Consider the following 20,337-nt stretch of genomic DNA (forward strand, 5'->3'; position numbering starts at 1 on the left):
ATTTGTCCTTCCTAATTATAAATTTTCTTTTCTATTTGATACTTGAAATATTTTTAAACCAAATCTAGTCGGGACAATCGCATGCATGCCTCCACATGCACCATGTATTAGAAGCGGATTTTTCTTATCGGTCTCACCAATTGAGACCAAACTTTATGCACACCCTATGATGACCATGGCAAGCATGCATGACAAGTACCGTTCAGCTATAAAACCCTAGAACACTGCCCAGACTTGACGCAACGTGCGTATTGTGTCCGAATTCGTGCAGACCTTGTCTAGGGGACCACATTGGCCATGCCCACATAGTCCAAAAAGTTGGGTTCATCTCATGCATGCCTCCACATGCACCATATACAAGCAGGACCATTCGGGTCTGCTGGAGGGCAAGTATGAAAGAGGTTTTCCTTGCCGGTCCCACCAAATGATCCCAAACTTTATGCACACACTACCATGACCATGGCATGCTTGCATGACAAGTATCGTTCATTTCCGACACTCGATGCATTTTCTAGGGTTTTTCCAGCGATAAAACCCTAGAACACTGCCCCGACGTGACACAACATGCATTTTGTGTCCGAATTTGTGCACACCTTGCCTGGGGGACCACATTGGCCATGCCCACATGGTCCCAAAAGTTGGGGTCATCTCATGCATGCCTCCACATGCACCATGTGCAAGAAGGACCATTCGGGTCTGCCGGAGGGCAAGCCTGAAAGTTGTTTTCCTTCCCGGTCCCACCGATTGATTCCAAACTGTATGCACACCCTAGGATAACCATGGCAAACATGTCTGACAGGTATCGTTCATTTCCGACACTCGATGCATTTTTTAGGGTTTTTTCCAGCGTAAAAAACCCTTGAACACTGCCCGGACGTGACGCAACGTGCGTTTGTGTCCAAATCCGTGCAGACCTTGCCTGGGGGACCACATTGGCCATGTCCACATGATCCCAAAAGTTGGGGTCATCTCATGCATGCCTCCACATGAACCATATACAAGCAGGACCATTCGGGTCTGCCGGAGGGCAGGTCTGAAAATGGTTTTCCTTGCCGGTCTCACCAATTAGGAAGTCATAAATAGGACAAGATTTAATCATACATATTTGAAATTGAAAACTATGAGAAGAAATGATATGGAATTATGAAACATGAAAAAACAATTAGGAATAAGAAGGAGAAAACATAAAATAACAGGAAAACCAAATTAAAAGGGCAAGAGGAACAATACATTAGAATATATAATATTGTAGATATGATAGAGATACTATAAATATTGTTAAACATATACAAGTATACAATAACTAATAGGTGTAACAAAATTATATATTTATTTTGAGCAACAGAAACAAACATTATATGGTTATGGATGTAGGTTGGTGGGCCGGCCCAGACCGCAAATACCTGTCGGATCCATTTTGTGAGGGCCCACAACGGTGTGCTTTCCATGCATGTCGATCACATGCACGTCGATCACAAGAGTAGTTGTCGTTCTGTTACACAATTCCGGGATCGTGCTAATCCATATGTTCCTAATCGCTACGATTGAGGAGCACGTTCAGCCTCGCTTCAACGGAGGAAAATATAGATTTCGAGATTCGCCACAGGGAAGTTACGACGACCTAGGAGTCGACCTCGTATATAATCTCCACCTGCTCGCACATATCATCAACTAGATCGCCTCCTGCCGGCGAGTTGTCAACAGCTCCGTCCACCGCATCCAACACGCCACAAAAAACCCGAGAAGATCAAGGTCGTCCGGACATGGTAGCCGCCCTCGACGAACTACGTCGACACCGCATCGCCGACTTCTTTCATCTTCATCGACTGATCAAGTAAGTTGTCCTCCTTACCGCCTTCATAGCAAGCTAGTTCCTCCATCTGATTGCTTTGATGGACTTAGGTTTAGCAGATATTTTCAAATAGTATCAACTTGACTAGATGCGTTCTGACCAGATGGCGTAGATGAACTAAACCTTTGGTTCTTTCATAGCATGGTAGAATAAGATGTTGTTTCTCGAGAAGCATGATGCAATAGATTTTTTGTCACATGATCCAATTATTTTCTTGTCACACGATCCAATTATATTATTGTGCACATAGAACATTAAAGAGTTAAGCATTAGATGTTGATGAACCTCATATGTGTATGTGTCTGTCAGAAAATTCGCTCATACAAGACAATTCGGTCGTACAATTCGCTCGTACAAGACAATTCAGTCGTACCAATAATTTTTTTGCTTCACTTATCAATTGTTCTTACTTAATATTTTTCTCGTTCTCCAATTTTTTAAATTCTATTTTTCACATTAATAGTATTCGCATTCTATTTTTCCCTTCAAGTGCTCTCCTAAGTTTCATATTAAAATTTTCACATTCTTTACTTTTTTTAAAACTCTATCAAGCTTACCCTTGTGCCTGAGCTGTCTACATGTCATCATCTTGCATAATCTCCTGGTAATTCCCCCTCATCACATGATTATGAAAATTAGTCATGTTAGCTAAGTAAATATATCAAGCCAAAACGTAATATTACACAGATAAATATTAATCATGTCAGATCGTTGGCTCTATCGCGTGTTATCTTGCTTAATGTTTTCCTATTTTGTTTGACAAACCCGTCGTTGTTTTATTGTATGTATAAATAACTCTTTTATGTACTCACCATGATCGCAGGCACGGCCCATCTAACCACGTGAGGGGCCCAACAGGCGGCCTAACGTGCCGGCAGCGATACACCAGCCCATTTTGCCAGGTTCACATCGATCTTTCGCCTTTTCTCGTTTCCCTTTCCAAATCCCTAGCCCTCTCTCTCCATTTGCCCCTACAAATCTCGATGACGAAAGCATGACAGCAAGCTGGGCGTCGGGCGACGGCGGCTGCGGCTAGAAGAGCGGTTGCAACTGCAAGTTAGGTCGAACCCTGGGTCCTGGAAGCAGGTGGGGCAGATTCAGTGGCGCAGGAGGCAGCGGCGGCGGATCGAGTGGAACAAGGGACGGGGGTTTCCTGGGCGGCGGCGGGTCGGGAGAACCCACGGCTAGGGTTTCTTCAATGCTACACTTTGGTGGCAAAAAAGTAAGTTCTTTACCGTTGTTCTTTACATCCCAGCATTATCGCCCACAATTCATGACCTATGGCCCTGACAAGCTCCATCTATGTGGTCATTACGAAACTCCTGGTGGTTGTGTCTGCATAGATGCAGACAATTTTGGCAGCGCATTCTTGGGATGTGGGTTTGAGGTTAGTCTACTGAGCATGATCTTCAAAGTAGTACTCCTATTGCAGTCAAGCTGCAAAAAAGTTCAGTGTTTACCCCTTGCAGTGACAAGTTCATTTATAAATTGACTTGAATTGCTCATGATCTATTTAGGATGATATCACTTCTGATTATGTTGAATGGGTTGATGGGGAGTGGGATAGCAAAGCAAAGTCAGTCATTAAGTATCTTGCCATGAAGAACAAGAAACTAGAGACTAAGATTACAGAATATGAAGCTGAAATTAAGAGGAATGAGAAAGAAAAGAGGGCAATGGTTAAGAAGCAGAAGGAAATATTGCTCTATAGGGATAGGATTTGGAGGTCTGTTGTATCTTGGCCTGCTTGCCATTATGATTGCTGTCATAGTTAGCAAGTAGATTGTTCATAAAGTTATTGACATCGTTGTTATTGACATGATGAAATGCTGATGAATTATTTGCTATTCAGTTTATGGGCACAGCGTAACAGAGATTGCAGCAGAAATAACATGGGCCATCATGATGGCATGTTCTATATTTGGCAGACAATGCACATTTGTCATGTTCTATATTTGGTAAGTGATGCACGTGGGCACATCACCTAGCAACACTACGGATTTGTGTAGCAGCCCAGTTCATTGTCTTGTTGCAACATAGGAGCAACATCTAGCAGCACCTGCACCCTTGATGCAACACTGAAGCAAAGCAACAATACATATTCAACATTCTGAAATTTAACTGAACTTGATACATAGGGTGAGCACTAGATATTTAGTTCTTCAGTCACAAAGAACCCGACCAAACCGTACCGATTGCATAACTTATATGCTTACATAAACCAGCATACCTAACCAACATCAAACACAAAATATTGTTAACTTATATGCTGAAACATATAACAACATACCTAACTAAAGATAACCAGCAGCTTCCTCCTCCTTCAGCAACTGTGCCCATCTTCACTTCTTCAGAAATTTGAGGCGGTGTGAGCGGCGCACCACACACGGAGAAGTCTTCTTCTTGACCTCCGTCCTCTTCGACAGCTGCGCTACATGATCCTGAGCCACCTCCTCTTCTTCCACCTCCTCTATGTCAGGGAGGAGGGGAAGGAACTCGACGTCGATGGGCATTTTCTTGCCACCCTCGACGGCGGCCGGCGCTACCATCTGCACGACATCCTCCTCGCCCTCTTCATCGTCATCAGGGATGACCAGTACCTCGTCCACGTCGTCCTCCATGATGTCAGAGCCCAACGTCTAGACTGGCACCGGCACGTGGCGGACCTGGTAGTCCGGGCTGATGGGCGCTGGGAGAGCGAGCTCGACATCGACGCGCTCCGCCCTTGATGCGACGCGTGCTGGATCTGGCCGCTGTGGCATGGTGGTGGATCGGTACATCCACCACCTTGCACGCTGAACAGGGGAGTCGCTCAGCGTGGCCTCTCGCATTGCCCGGACTAGGAGGAGAGCCGACGGGACGCCGCGGCCGTTGGGGAAGGTGCGCTTCTTCTCGGCATCGGTGAGGACTTTGACGAGGCCACGCGCATGGTTGACCAACATCTCTGTGCTGGGGAACCAGCCACACACCTCCATCAACTGCGCATGCCACGCCTCGTCATTGCCGGCGAGCTCCATCATCGCTTTCTGCCAGCCGAGGCTTCTCTCCATGGAGGCGGCTATAGTGGTCCCGGCGAGGGTTTCTCGATCTACTGTAGGTGGGGATAAGAGGGTAGTTCGAACCGGCGCGCGTGGGAGGTGGGTGAGTGCGTGGTGGGGAGTGGTAAGTTACTTATTTAATGACAGTTAGGATGGGAGGAGGGGAAATGTACAATATTCTTTCTACGTCCCGCCCCGGTCATAACACCGTGGCATTGCAATCTACTATTCCCAACCATGTATAACTAATTTATTTAGGTCGGATTTTGTTGCTTATTTAGAGATGTAAAAGGTTGTCACTCCCACTAAACAAAGTGCTGATTGAGTTGCTACAATATATAGGAACCAAACACTCGAAACGTTGAACTAAATTTGATGTCATAATGTGCAGGATATACTGTCCAGTTCACTCGATTCATCCATAAAAAATTGAAGCAAGTGTTCTACTCTTCTTCCTTGTCCACATTTCTGCACATGATAAAAACCAGATAAGTTAATGAATGATAAAATTTTCAATAATCCACAATGCATACAAACACTTACTTCTGATTTAGTTTGCATTTCTTGCCACGTCTAGTGTGTCCTAGCAATTTGCAAGCGCCGCACCGGGTTTTCAACTCATCAAAAGAGAGTGGTCTACCATTTTTCGAGACAAGGCAGTTCTCATCTATCTTTGTTGCACCTTTGTTTGACACTTTCATAGGATCTTTAACTGCAACCATGTTGCCTTCACCATTGTCTACATATTCAACTGCACACTTACTGAGGTCATTTGTTTTCTTAGTCAAATTTTCCTGTAGCAGATCATACTCATGACTCTTAGCTATCACAGCCTTCACACTCTCCTGTAACTGATCCCACAAAGCTGGGTGTTTGCATGGCGCATGCATAGCTTCTGACGCTAACACACTAACCTGGCTATATTTCATTCTTTCCCCTGCCCCAGTCCAACCAAATCCCAACAGATCGCTTGTGCGCCTCGCAGGCAGTCCCAACCTTGCTTCTTTCGTGAGTCGAACAAGAACTCAACACTTTGGTATTTCAGATATGTTCAAGTACTTCAGTATATGGAATATGTTCTTGCAAAGTAGACCCTTTCGAATCATTCTTCTGCAGCTGCACCTTATAGGTTCTTCGGAATTTACTGGTGTATACTCCACCCAAAAACGGCTCTTCCGGTTACTCTTCCAGGCCATGATGTACTGTTGTGATCCATCTCCCAGCTTAATTTCTACAATCTCCATGCCTTCAATTTTTCTAAGATCATATTGCAACATATAGAAGTTTGCTGGAGTGAAGACGTAAGAAGAAGTTATCTCAAGTTCCCAGATATTGCAACATATTGCACCGGTGAACTCTGTGAGGCCGTGCAGTCATCTCGTGCCTCATTTTCACGGATACGTACAACGGCGTTCCCATAATGCAAAATCATATCCACCAGGGTCATTTCACCGTCTAGGAGGAGGTGAAGGCATGAGTTCAGGCTTTCACTCCGCCAGTTGATTTTCATGCCAAGCCAAAACCCATCTGTCAGATAAGCCGTGACCCACAGTCTCCTCTTCTTATACATTCGTCTCAACCATGCTACAGTTTTTTCCGGCTGCCATCTTTTGGAAAATGCGTGCCATCTCTCCTCAAGCGTGGATGTGGACGTGATGTAGTACATAAGAGTTCGGAACTCCTTTAAGGACTTCTGGCTGAGGTGAATCTTCATTTTTTTTCTATATGCACCGTACATATACGGTGCCACATGTTTGGCAAGACTTCGCAAATTGCCTTGATCAACGCAGCATCGGCGTCCGTGATTACACTCTTCGACATCTTTTGACACATGGACCTCAAAAAAGTCTGCAGCAGCCACATGTATGTCTCTTCGGTCTCGTCCGAAACTATGTCACAACCAAAGACAGTGGTCTTCCAGTGATTGTTAAGACCAACAAAAGGTATGAATGACATACCATAGCGGTTCATCTTATACGTGTTGTCAAATACAAGCACGCCACTGAAGTCCTCATAGTCATGACGAGACTGGGAGTCACACGAGAACATCCTATTCAAGTGTCCTTCCTTATCTAGCTTGTACTCGAAAAAGAAGCTAGGATCCCTCTGTTTCCTATTGGCCATGATGCCTATGGCTGTGGCAGCATCACCTTTTGAAAGTAGCTTCCTCTTCTCCCTGGCGCAAAGGTTGTATATTTCACGCCTGGTAAAACCAACACCGCCATACCATACATGTTTGCTGATGAAGGAATCCACCATGTCGTGAATTCTAATCCTTGTAGCTCCCATGGACATTATCTCATGCTTCTGGTACTCTTTGATTTTTTTGTGGGACCAAAGAAAAGGTACCTCGTCTGGTCCTACCAACATATGGCTATGCTTGTCCTCAAAACTTTAAACATACAAAACCCCACGCTTTTGGTCAAGCTTGACAGTCAGGTGCGCTTTGGAAAAGCAGCGTGTCTCGGCTCTGAGCATACGGTTGTGTCCTTCCTCGGTTAGCAACTTGCTATCATGTTTCCCTTGTTTGGAACAAACAAACTACCTATAATGCATATGATGTGACTCGGTTTTGCTATACCTGACCTTATTCTTTCTAATTGTGAAACCATTATCTCTAGCATAGCTGTTGTAGATATCATACGCAGCATGGTGAGACATAAAAGTCATTTCCATTATCTGCATGAACATATCCCTCTTATCATTTGCACTGGCAGTATCTTGGACATTCTTTGCCCCATCATCTTCTGTCACCTACACAATCAAAATATATCCATGAAAACAGTTTTCTATGGTTTAACATTACTTCCATAGAACAGTGATTACACACATACCTCACTCATGATGACCAACGACTATGAATCCCCAGAATCAGGTGCATCTAATGATTCATTGTTAAGGCATGTCTCCGAATCGGATTCACCGTAATAGTCGTAGGCATTATGACATTCGGAAATGAGCTAAAAAATACAACACAAATACATAATTACTTATCATATAATATTCCAGGGAAAGTTCAATTTGCATGCCAACAAAATTTTTCACTTCCGTACCTGACTAATGTAATCTTCATTCGAGAGCTTTGAGTTGTTTTCCTGACCATCATCAAGCTCATCCATCTATAAATTTTCAACACAAAAATATAATGTTGTCGGATGCCACCAAAAAATTACAACATGATAATGCCACTCACATTAAGATCTTCCCATTCGTTCCCATTCTCTGACCGATCTCCACGATCTGAATTTTCGTCATCTGACAAATCTTCTATCCAATCTTTCATCAGTTCTCCAAACTCCATATCTACCATGATATCAGTTAACTCCTCGTCCGCCATTTCTTACAACAAATAATATGTATCAACACATGTGCAAACATTATCAATGAAGAAATATATAACACATAGCACACGATCACCGATGTTATGTAAACAACCTCAACTAAGGCCGTCCAGATCTGCCAAACCTAGTCAGGAAGATGGCCACGGCGCTAGTCGTGATCACTTTCAATCGCGAGGAGCAGCACTACAAAACCTAGCTAGATCTGTGATTACCTCTACCGCCGGATACCTAGGTTAGCCGCCACATCAAATAACGATAGTCGTGGTGGACACAGCCGACGGCAACCGACGCTACGTGAACCCTACACTGAAGAAATCCAGATCACGAGGAGCAGCACTACCGGAACAAGATCCACGATTGGCTGTACCGACGGGTAGGTAGGTTACCCGCCACGCTAGGTTAACCACTACTTCTGACGGTGGCAGTTCGTTCGATGTTTGCCGTGAGCGGAACTAGAGGGGGGCGGGGCGACGCGGGATGCGTTACCTGTGAGCGCTGGAGATTCACAACGTTGCCACGCCAGCTGTCCAACGAGATCGCCGGCGAGATAGCCGCCGCTGGAGATCTACAGCGTGAATTATGGAGCTGCGTGAATGCTCGTGAGATTGATGGAGCTGCGTGAATGATTGGATTCGGCAGGTCTTACGTGGTCGCGGGGTCGTGTGATGTTTTTTCTCGAACCAGGATACTGTACGTATACGGTCTGGGTTGTACAGGGCTAGACAGGGCTTGGATCTGGACTACGGCGAGGCAGGAAAAAACAAACTTGCGAGAACAGAAATACCTCTCAAAAATTAGGTTAGGCGAGCACCGGAGCAGGGCTCATCGCCATCAGGCTAGAGGCAGCAGCACCGGCCAGCCAAGAAAGGAGTACAGCTACTTGGCTGCTCTTGATTCTATGTATTAGATCATGATTAGCGCTCTTTTCTACAAATTACTGGGAACAATGTAACCATATTTGTGGCTATCTGTATATAGCCATAAAAAAGAAAAATACTGATTATCTGATCCAACAACAAAACGTATACAACCTGTAGTTGGACGGTTAGAGGGACTGTGGTATTCCCAGTCCATCAGGGTTTAAATCCTGATGCTCGCATTTATTTCTGGATTTCCGGCGATGCGCATTCAGTGGGAGGAGACGTTCCCGTTGACGACGAAGATGCCTACGGTGACTTCGTAAATTTCAAGATGATATGCCGGCTCAGTCTTTCGGAGATGCTCATAGGGGTAGGGTGTGCGTGTGTGCATTCATAGGGGTGAGTGTATAGTGTGTATATGAGCGCTTGTGTCTGTACTAATGTTAAAAAAACATATTTACATATACGAAAACGAAAAGATGCGATAGCACCTGGAGCCCCGACAACTCCTTATCAGAGCCATTCAGCGAGATGGAGGGTGGTGCAGTATCCTAGCCATCAGCAGGCCACATGTGGTGTCAGGTTAATTTTTTTTCCGTTGTGGATCAGGTTAATTAAGCAAGGTAATTTACAGAGACAAACTGTAGGAGCGAATAGTGGCATGCACGAGGTCACGGATGTCACCGCGGTAGACCTGCAGGCTAGGCGGGCCATCGCTGAAAAGACAACCCATAGAGCCGTGCATGTGGTGTATCTGCTGGAGATGTCATTTATGAAGCACCAGGACGGTGCATGTGTTGTATCTGCTCTAGATTTCAATCATTCCATGATGGACTGGTCAATGTGGGGCCTGCCGGGGTTCACATATCGCCCTAAGGGCATCTCCAGCCGCGCCTCAAGAAGGCCTTCCCAGATGTTTTTTTCGCGTCAGCGCCGAAAAAACGGCCCAGTCGCGTCCCCAGGAGCCCGATTTTCGCCGGCTTGGGCCGAAAACAGCGCCAGCGGACCCAGCCCGAACCCGACGCGCTGGGGGGCGCTCGGGGGCGCCGGGCGAACTTTTTTGGCGCGAAAAGCCGCGGGCCCGCCGCGTCAGCGACACGGCTCTCTTCTCGGCCCTTCGTCGTCCTCATCGCCTCGTTTCCCGCGGCGAATCAACGCCAAAGCTGCCGCGCGCTGCCGCGCCGGTCAGCCTGCGCCATTGATGCTCACGGGCGGCGCAGTGAAGACCGGACGACACGCGTCCCTCGCCCGCCACGCGTACGCACGGTGCCACGCGTGTGGGCGGCGCCTCGGCCTATATATGACGCGCCCCGGCGCACAGGGCGACTCACACTCGCCCGCCGCCGTCGTCCCCCACTCCCCTCTCCTCTCTTTCGCCGTCTCCAGTTCGCATCCATGGCCGAGCGCTTCCCTGGCGACGGCGCGGCGGCGAACAGCTTCGGCCGCCGCCATCTTCATGAAGACGAGGCTCGCCTCCTTTACGAGGCCGAGTACCCGGTCCCGCCGGACATGCGGGTGCCCGGGGCGTGGAGGATCAGCGCGGGCGGCGTGCCGGTGCCCCCGATACCCACCGGCGCGGCGCGGCGTGCGGCACCGGCGCGGCGCGGCGTGCGGAGATCGCACGCATCCGGTCGAACCTGCCGCGGGCGGCGAGGGAGGGGACACGGTACGTCCCCGATAGCCCGCTCTGGGAGCCGTACTTTCGCCGCCGTCACGCCCAGCAGCTCGAGGCCACCAACGGCGTCGTGCCCTCCGGCAGGCTCAACTCCACCGGCCGGTGTCGGTGGTGGGGTGTGCCCGGGCGCACGTTGGAGGCCGTCCTCGAGTACATCGAGGGCGGCAACACGCCGCGCCTCGAGTACCCCGCTCCCCCTTCCTTCTCACGCCGCCGGGGAAGCTCCTGGACCCCGAGGCGCATGGAGACTGGGGGGTCCTCCTCCTCGTCCGGCGGCTCGCCCTGCCTCCGCCCCGTCAAGCCGGAGCCCCAGGGCACACCGGTCGCCGCGCACCCGCAGCTCCGGCGTCCGCATCGGCGCCAACGCCTCTCCATCCACCGGCCGCCTCGTCCTCGTCGAGCCCAAGCCGGAGCCCGGCCTCCCCGCAGAGTACGAGGAGATAGCCCGGCGCGGCTTCTCCGACGAGGACGCCATGCGGTGGGCGCGGGAAGACTACCTCCGCGACGAGACGGTCCGGCAGCGCCGGGCCCTGGTGGAGATCGCCGCCCGCAAGCGTGGGCGCGAGGACGCCCACGACGTCGTGGTCCTCGACAGCGATGACGATGACGACGACGACGCCCCCGGACCGTCCAACCCGCCGCGCCAACCAGGGGAGGGATGCAGCAGGGACGGCGAAGGCGTAGACGGGGGCGGCGGCGACCGCGACGACGACGACGACGACGACGACGGCGGCGGCGGTGACTACACGCGGTTCTACAGCTTCCTCGGCATGTAGAACCGCGTGGGCGGGGTGGCGAGGCGGGCGACGAGGGAGACGGCGGGGATAGCCTGCGGTAGTTTTTTTTTTGTAAAATATATTTAAGTTTGAACGAACTCGCCGAAGTTTGCAATGAATTTGCGCCGTGTTTAAATTTTTTAAAATACCATGGGCGCCGCGACTGGGGGGCATCATGTCCCCAGTGCACGGTTTAGCGCCGGTGCGCTTCCAGGGGACGATTTTTTGCCCCTCCTGGAGGGCCAACGGCTGAAGATGCCAATATATTCTTCATTCATCAGCGTTCGCGACGGAGGTGAGAATCTGAGAATGGGGATCCTTCAGCCTTGCGTTGCCCTACAGTCTATACCTAGAAACACGGGCCGACATGCATATATATATATATATATATATATATATATATATATATATATATATATATATATATATATATAATTTTTTATACAGCAGGCCGACATGCCAACTCGATGTCTCTGTCTGTTTCTCGCTAGGTCGAATCAGCCTATGGCGAACAGTCTGAGGCTAGGCCAGGTTCAATTCAAATTTGTCGATCCTCCCACGCTTAGTAAACAGCTAGACCTGATAATCGAATGTGTGCTACAAGGCTTGGTACATAACTCAGGAGCTGAATTCTAAACCGGCGGTGGAGATAAGAGGGTGCCTAGACATCCGGGTCTTAAAAAGCCACTTTCGAAAACTATCAATGTTTTAAATAACGGGCTATGTCATTTAGCGGAGCTACAACGAAGCTAAGTGTATTTTTTCTAAATCAAGAAAAAAATATAACCAGGCATCATATATGATATATTGCATATACTTGACATTATACACATGTTTGCACACCAAAACCCGAGCACCAATCAGAGATTCTAGTACAGTAACCAAGCTTCACATGCATGCAGAACGATTGTTTTGTATAGCGGCTTAGTGGTGGGCTAAATGGCTTCAAATTTAGCACTGTAGCAAAAAACTAGCGGGCTATTAGTGTCATTTTCAATTTAGTTTTAAAATGCGTAGGTTTAGCAGGAGACCTCTCAATAGCTAAAATGGTCAACTTTGGTGAAGACAATCTCGAAGCCCCAAGGTGAGAAGAGGAACAGATTTGCCCAAATGCAAGAGAGTGCTAGAAAGGATGTGGAACGTGCTTTTGGTATGCTTCAATTCTGATGGGGCATCGTTCGATACCTTGCACTGTCATGGGATGAAAGGAAGCTTTGGAAGGTGATGACTGCTTGTGTGATCATGCACAACATGATCGTCTAGGACGAGCGTGATGACAGTATCTTCGACCAAGGATTTGATTTTAAATGTGATAATGTTGAGCCCCTGCACCAAGAACCGGCCACGTTTGATCAAATTGTCCAATTCCATCTTGAGCTATGTGATTGGCACACTCATGTGGATCTTCAAAATGACTTGGTTGAGCACGTGTGGGATCATATTGGCAACCGATAGATGCATTGGTTCATTTTATGTTCATTCAAGACAATTTTGATTTGGTTGGTTGTAAAACTATTTTAATTGTCAAACAATTAATATTTGGACGTGCAAACTTGTTTTCATATGAAAATATGGGCATTTTAGGCCATGGCGGACGGGATGGGGCAAACGGATGCGGCCGCGCGCTGGACGCACGGCCACCGCATCCTAGGACAGGCCCGGACACGACCCCATCACCCTACCCAAAGGGACAGAATTCGGCCAAAGCGGACGTCCGTTTCGGGTCAGGCGGTGGAGTTGGCCTTAGTAAACAGCTAGACCTGCTAATTGAATGTGTGCTACAAGCTTGATACATAACTCTAGGAGCTGAATTCTAAGGCTGGTCATACCGGGGAGTAACTTAGACTAGTAACATACATATGTTTTTAGTCTATGTTACTACCTCTATAGTGCATAGTATCATATATTAGTATCATAGGTGATCTCATTTATTGCGATGCATGACACATAGTAGCATCACATTTATTATGTTACGGTATCTACCTATGTTACTATAACCATCTCTCTCTTCTTTAATTGTCTGTCACATAAGTATGGTTGCGAGTTCCAAGTGCATGATACTACTTATGTTACCCCCACTATGGCCAGCCTAAACCAGCGGTGGAGATAAGAGGGTGCCTAGACACGTGGGTCCTAAAAAGCCACTCTTGAAAACTATCAATGTTTAAAGTAACGGGTATGTCATTTAGCGGAGCTATAGCGAAGCTAAGTGTATTTTTTCTAAATCAAGAATAAAATATATAACCAGGCATCATATATGATATATTGCATATACTTGACATTATACACATGTTTGCACACCAAAACCCGAGCACCAATCAGACGTTCTAACTCAATAACCAAGCTTCACTTCAATGCAGAACGATAGTTTTGTATAGCGGCTTAGTGGGCTAAATGACTTCAAATTTAGTACTACTGTAGCAAAAACTAGGGGGCCATTAGCGTCATTTTCAATTTACTTTTAAAGTGCATAGTTTTAGCGGGAGACCTCTTCAATAGTTAAAGTGGGGCTATAGCGAGGAAAAAAAATTCTATGAGACCAGGTCTCACGGATTAGCAGGTGAGACCCATCCTGACGGATGACACGTGTCATTCACAAATGGCGCACCGGCCGAACGCTCGGCCGGTGCCCCTCGCTCGCTCGCTCTTTTCCACGTACGCTAGGTGGGCCTCAAGCGAAACGTTTTTTTTCTTCTGTACTTCTTCCTCGCGCAAGCGCCTTCCCATGGAAGCATGTCCCCTCCCCCCTCCCCCTCGTCCCGAGCTGCGACTGGGCCACCACGACTTCCATCGCCGGCGGCCAGGCTCCCCTCGCCGGCTGCCATGGCTGCCTGCCGCCATGGCTAGATCCATCCCCTACCTCAAGCCTTCACGCAGGCGCATCCCCTCCCCCCCTTCCCCCTTCCTCCCGGGCTGCGACTGGGCGACCACGACCTCCATCGCCGGCGGCCAGGGGCTCCCTCGCCAGCCGCCATGGCTGCCTGCCGCCATGGCTGGATGCACCCCGCGTATACTAGTGTTGCAACCGTCACCTAAAACAGCTTCAACAGCTGTTAAAAAAAGCTTCAACCATAGACAAAAAAGGTTCAATGTAACTGCACAACAAGGGGAAGCTGCAACCGCAGTTGGATTTTGTTACTACTGGCAAAGTTTTTTGCTACATCCATCAGGCGGAGCTGCGACCTCGCGATGATGACAATGACGATTTTTGTTGCAACCGTAGTAGTTTTTTGCTACTACCGCTGAAGTTTTTGCTACATCCATGTAAGGCGGAGTTGCGACCTCGCGAAAGACGGCGACGGTGTTTGATTTTTGCTGCAACCGTAGTAGTTTTTTGCTACTACCGCTGAAGTTTTTGCTACATCCATGTAAGGTGGAGTTGCGACCTCGTGAAAGATGGCGACGGTGTTTGATTTTTGCTGCAACCGTAGTTTTTTTTGCTACTACGGGTGAAGTTTTTTGCTACATCCATTCAAAACGGCGTTGACTGACTGACGGCCGCCGTCGACATAATTTCCTGCAGCGAGCATCAATGGCGAGGGGCGGCGGCCGAGCTACAACCGTCGCCGTCAAGAGCTGCAACGCAGGTGGAGTTGTTGCATGGGAACTGGCGATGAAGATAGCCGGAGAGGGCGGGGACCGGCGACGAGGTCGGCTGGCGAGGACGGGGTCCGGCGGCGACGAGGTCGGCCGGCCAGGGTGGGGAACGACGACCACCGGAGGGGACAGGAGGCGCGGTGCCGCGCTCCCCCGAACGAGATATGTGGATCCAACCAACTCCGCGAGGAAGAAGAGAGCTGGGGCGATTTGTTTTTTTTTTCTCGCTTGGATCCAACGGCCGCGTGGCCTAAATCGAACGTCTCGGGCTGGACCAGCCGAAACTTTCGGCCGGCGCACCGGCGCCTATAAGCGCCCTTCACAAATCACAAAGCATTTACCCCATCCCTCATCTGAAATCAGGGGAGAGATTAGATGTTTTGTGATTTGTGAATGCCACGTGTCATCCATCAGGCGGGTCTCACCTGCTTTATATGAGACCTGGTCTCATATAAATTTTTTTCCTATAGCGAGCCCTAGTCCCGCCCTGATGGCGATGCAGCACTGCGATACCAAACAAGCACAAAGTCCAAATCACGGCAAGCCAAAACATTCCATCGGATTCTTTCTTTCTTTGGTTCTTTCTTGCAGCCACCCGAATCCTAGCCAGCTTTCGCTTCTTTTAGGTGAAACGGTGCATCGGCCTTATCCCTTCGTCTCGCCCCGATGTCTCAGTTGCACCCCACAAATCAGTGTCTCCCTCCATCACCGTCTCCTACCTCGCGATTCTCGCTGTAAACTAGCGCTGGAAGGCGCTTGCTGGCCTTGCTGCATTATCATGCATGCTGGGACACGAAGACAGGAACAAGTGTTCGGAGACTTGAGAGGGTAACTCAACTCCACGAGTGCAACTGCATGCTACTCTGCTCGGCGGCAGCGTAAGGCCATTGGTGGACAAGCAAATGGATCAAAAAGGTGCCCAGTGAACTTATCATCCCGTCTGTTCTATTTTATCTTGTACTACTAGTATTAGTAATTAGTTTCAAAAAAACGTAGTTGACTAATCACAATCTGTTTGGGGCTGATCGATGGACTGTCTGCAGGCCAATCTACGGATTCGGATTCCTGCGTCCTGGAGATGCATCAGCTGGCCCATGAGCTGGAAGATAAGCTGGCCACCCTGAACTCATCCAAGGCGCAGGGCGGCGATGGTTGCCGTCCTTGCTCCATCGTCGTCGGAAAGGTCCGCGATCTCACGCGCAACGTCGACAGCAGCGAGTATGATCCTGACCACGTCGCCATCGGCCCGTACAACTACCCTCGGCCCCAGAGCAACAACCCACACCTCGCCATGGAGCATGACAAGCTGGCAAGCCTCGACATGGTGCTCTCGGCGGCGAAGGCAGCAAGACCGGCCATGACGGTGGATGTCTATGTCAAGGAGCTGGCATGCCTGGAGCGTGACACCAGGAACTGCTACGCCAACACATTTGAGGACATGACGAGCGAGCAATTCGTGCGCATGCTGCTCCTCGACGCCTGTTACATACTGTCCCGCCTTGTCGGCCTCAGATCACATCATCTAGATCTAGATGATGTGGGGACTGCGGAGGCCGCCGTCTCGTCAGCAAACAGGGCGGAGGCGCTAGCGGTGGTCCGCGACGTGTTCTATCTCGCGGAGAACCAGATACCGTTCTTCGTCCTTGAGAAGATCGGGGAGCTGACCACTTTGGACGGTAAGGATCGTGTGCTTACAGAGATCTCGGATTATGCCCTTGATCTCATGAGGAGACAAATGTACGCCATGGCCGCGCCGGCCATGGTGCTGCCAGAGCAGGCGGCACCCGGTAATCTTCTCCATCTTCTTCATATGCACTTGAAGCCACTCTCTGTCTCGCCTGCCGTGCCGTCTTGCACCGCTGATCCCATGTCTGTTCGCCGGTGGCGCTCGGCGACCGAGTACAACTTCGTGGGAGTGAAGTTCAAGGCTCGGGCCATGGGCGAGAAGGGTCTCATCCGCTGCATCCTCGACGTCAAGTTGGACGGCAGTGGCGGCACTCTGGAGGTCCCCTGCCTGGACATCGACTCCGAGACATGGCGGTTATTACGCAACTTGATAGAGCTGGAGCAACGTAACCGGGAGACGGTGGGGAGCCATGTCACGGCATACTGCGTGTTCATATCCCAGGTGGCGTGCACCACGAAGGACGTGGAGCTCCTGTCGAAGAGAGGCGTCATCGTGCATGGCCATGGCAACAATGAAGAGGTGGCCAAATGCTTCGCCGACCTTTGCAAGGGGATCCAGTTCGACCCGGATGACCCCAACTGCAACTACCTACGGGAGACATGCAAGAAGCTTGAGAAGCGGTTCCAGAGCTACCCGCGGAGGTGGATTGCGTGGCTAAAGCAGAGGTACTTGAGGAACCCCTGGCTAGCCGTTGGCCTCCTGGCAGCTGTTATTGGCTTAGTTCTTGCAGTCATCCAAACTGTCTACTCTGTTTTGTGTTACTACAAACAACGATGAAATTTGAAATCCAAACATCTTTAAGGTCTCTAAGAACCGGAGGTCACGGTAATAATATTTGGATCATGTCCTACGTGACTTTACCAAAATCAGGGTAGAGTTATGAATGCCGAAGGGCCATCACACTTATGGAATGTATTTTTAGGCATGTATTATGTGTTGTGAGTTATGACATGTTCACTGGACAGCCTTAAGGGTGTTGAACGATGTATAGTGGATTTTAAATGAAAAAATAAAAAATGATGATAAGTTATCTGGGCAGATCCGATCTATTTGAGGTATGACTTTGCTCTTCATTGGCGTGATCATCAGTGTGTATTGGTGTTGGATTCATAAATCGAAGTGATGGAAAGATCGGGTGTCAAGATGGCAACGGGGACAAAACATGCCTGGTTTTGCTTGCACAATCCCCGTCCCCATGCACGGGGCCAGCTTTTTGCCCGTTCCCTAAACCAGCCGGGTTTTTTGATCCTGCGAGGAACCCCTCCCGCGAGCAGTCAGCAAACACAATAGCTTTTTTAAAAAAACATGAGCATATACAACAATGGCCGTAGAAAAAATCAGCATATTGAAGCAGCAAAACATGATATAAATAGTAGCCACCATGGAATAGCATTTTAGCAGCAAACATAGTATATTTCAGCAGTAAAATTTGAGCATATTTCAGCACAATACAATAGTATATTTCAGCAACATTTCAACAATAACTTCAGGAAAAGGAGCATATTTTAGCATAATACAATAGCATATTTCAGACGGTCGAAGCTGGATCAGTGGATGGACAGAAATTGGTGGATCAGTGGATATGCTACGTATTTTAACGGGTATGGCGGGTTTTGGGTTCGAGTACTACTGAAACGGGTTTGAACGCGTGAAACATGTCGGATTTTATAATGTACCCAATAGCATCCCCGCAGGGCTAGAAAGACACACACCTCGTCTCCTAATTTGGTAAAAACCCGCGGGGACGCGGGTTACATGGCCCCATTGCCATCTTGAATCGGGTGTGTACTCATTGCACTCATCCATGGGATTGAAGCATTGGCGGAGGCAAGATTTCTAGATTGGGTGTACAGAACTTAAAGGCACGATGGTATACTAATTAATTATTAGATATTTTTTGTGGGGTATTGGTGTTGGTGTTGACTGCGCCATCTGATAAATAATGCAGCAAGACCTGCATCTATCTGTGTATATAACCCATCCTCTAGCTTTACATTCCATTGAGGATAAGAACGGAAGATGATCTTATAAATTACACAGGAACCTGCTCAGAAGCTCCTATATTGACACACTTTGTGCAGAGAAGTCAAGCACTGATGTGAAGGTGTGTATTTTTCTCCTCTCATGCATCTTTCTAAACAAAAAAAGCTAGGTAGGATTCCTGCTTGATAGCGCGAAAGGTTGCGTGGCTGCAAGAAAGCTAGCTAGGATTTCCGCCTGATAGAATGGTTTGGCCTGACCTGATTGTACTTGTTTGGTTCCCTGCCTGCATCGCCGTCAAGCTACTTGGATGCTTTGCCTGCTTGGCAACAAAACTGTCAAGATCATTCATGGTCCATCTTGCTGCCTTCCGTGACTTCCATCCAGCAGTTTGGAATACATGCTTTTATTGTCAGTATGTATCAAACTCGGATATGTGCGGACTGGTTTTTCAGGGTGAAAACTTAGACTCTGACCATGCTGGTTGTATCCGGTGACGGCGGCGATTGAGCGCCGCTCCCTTCCTGAAGGCGTTGCTGTTGAAGAATCTCGACGTTTGTGTGATGTCATAAGATGGTTGGTGCGGATATGGTCATTGTTTTAGTTTGCGGATCGCGGATCCGAGCTAGGTTTTTTTTTCTTCGTCTACATATAGCTTTGGTCTTACATGACTTTGCTATTTATGAGCATGTTTTTGTGTGCGTGTGTTGGTGTTGTCAGTGTGCATCCTAGCTATGCAGAGGCCAGATGTGTGCTCATTGTATTTCTATCCTCTTGATACTTTATCTTGAGATAATAAAATTCATACTTTGTCGAAAAGTGTACAAACTCTCGTCCGTGGCGTTGTCTTTTTTATCTTTGTGCTTTGTAGCGAGTGGCTATATAGCGCTCGCTGAGAGCACCACGCTCGGGTCGCTCACAGGCGCGGCACCCGTCCAGACGCTGGTCACGTGTGGGGCAACCGGCCCCATTACCTCCAGCCGCTGACTTCTGTAGGGCACCCTTTTTTGAAGTAAATCCGTCGCTTTATTAAACTGACAAAGATTACAATCAAACTGAAGAATTGTAGTCAGGAATCCAAGAATTACATTAAAGCAAGTAACAGATAAATTGCTAAGAGCCTCTTTTGCACATAGATGCGCAGCCTAGCTTGCGTCGTGTGGAGTTCAAAGAAACTTAACCCCGGAGACAATCATCCATCTAATTTCAATCATGATATGTCCGCCACTAATACGAGTTAGACTCATGTCATGCCACAAATCTGCAAGTGTAGAGCAGTCCACCTGGACCATAACATATTGATGTCTTCTTCTCAGCGCGGTGTCTACATCATCTCGTCATGCCAACAGCTCGCTCACGAAAGGGTCCTCATTCCTCAATGCCCTTGTACTGCTTCAGCCCGGCTTCTAAGAACTCCCCTTGGTGATCTCTAATAACATAGCCCGAGCCAGGCACCCGTCTGCAAGCATCAATTGCCCCGTCGGAGTTAACAGAGACCCAGCCGGCCGCCGGCCATGGGTGGGCGCCAACT

At 48.6% G+C, this 20,337-nt stretch overlaps 1 protein-coding gene across 1 annotated transcript; it reads left to right on the forward strand.

Annotated features, from left to right (window-relative positions):
- The first annotated feature begins 15,864 nt into the window (after nt 1-15,864).
- LOC119278694 (UPF0481 protein At3g47200-like) lies at nt 15,865-17,810 on the forward strand. The gene is made up of 3 exons (XM_037560032.1): nt 15,865-15,883; nt 15,942-16,054; nt 16,183-17,810. Exons 2-3 carry the CDS (start codon nt 16,042-16,044, stop codon nt 17,601-17,603), a joined length of 1,434 nt encoding a protein of 477 aa, XP_037415929.1. The 5' UTR covers nt 15,865-15,883; nt 15,942-16,041; the 3' UTR covers nt 17,604-17,810.
- The last annotated feature ends 2,527 nt before the right edge of the window (nt 17,811-20,337 follow it).

The sequence above is a fragment of the Triticum dicoccoides genome, chromosome 3B (genome assembly GCF_002162155.2).
Source record: "Triticum dicoccoides isolate Atlit2015 ecotype Zavitan chromosome 3B, WEW_v2.0, whole genome shotgun sequence".
NCBI classification, from domain to species: domain Eukaryota; kingdom Viridiplantae; phylum Streptophyta; class Magnoliopsida; order Poales; family Poaceae; genus Triticum; species Triticum dicoccoides.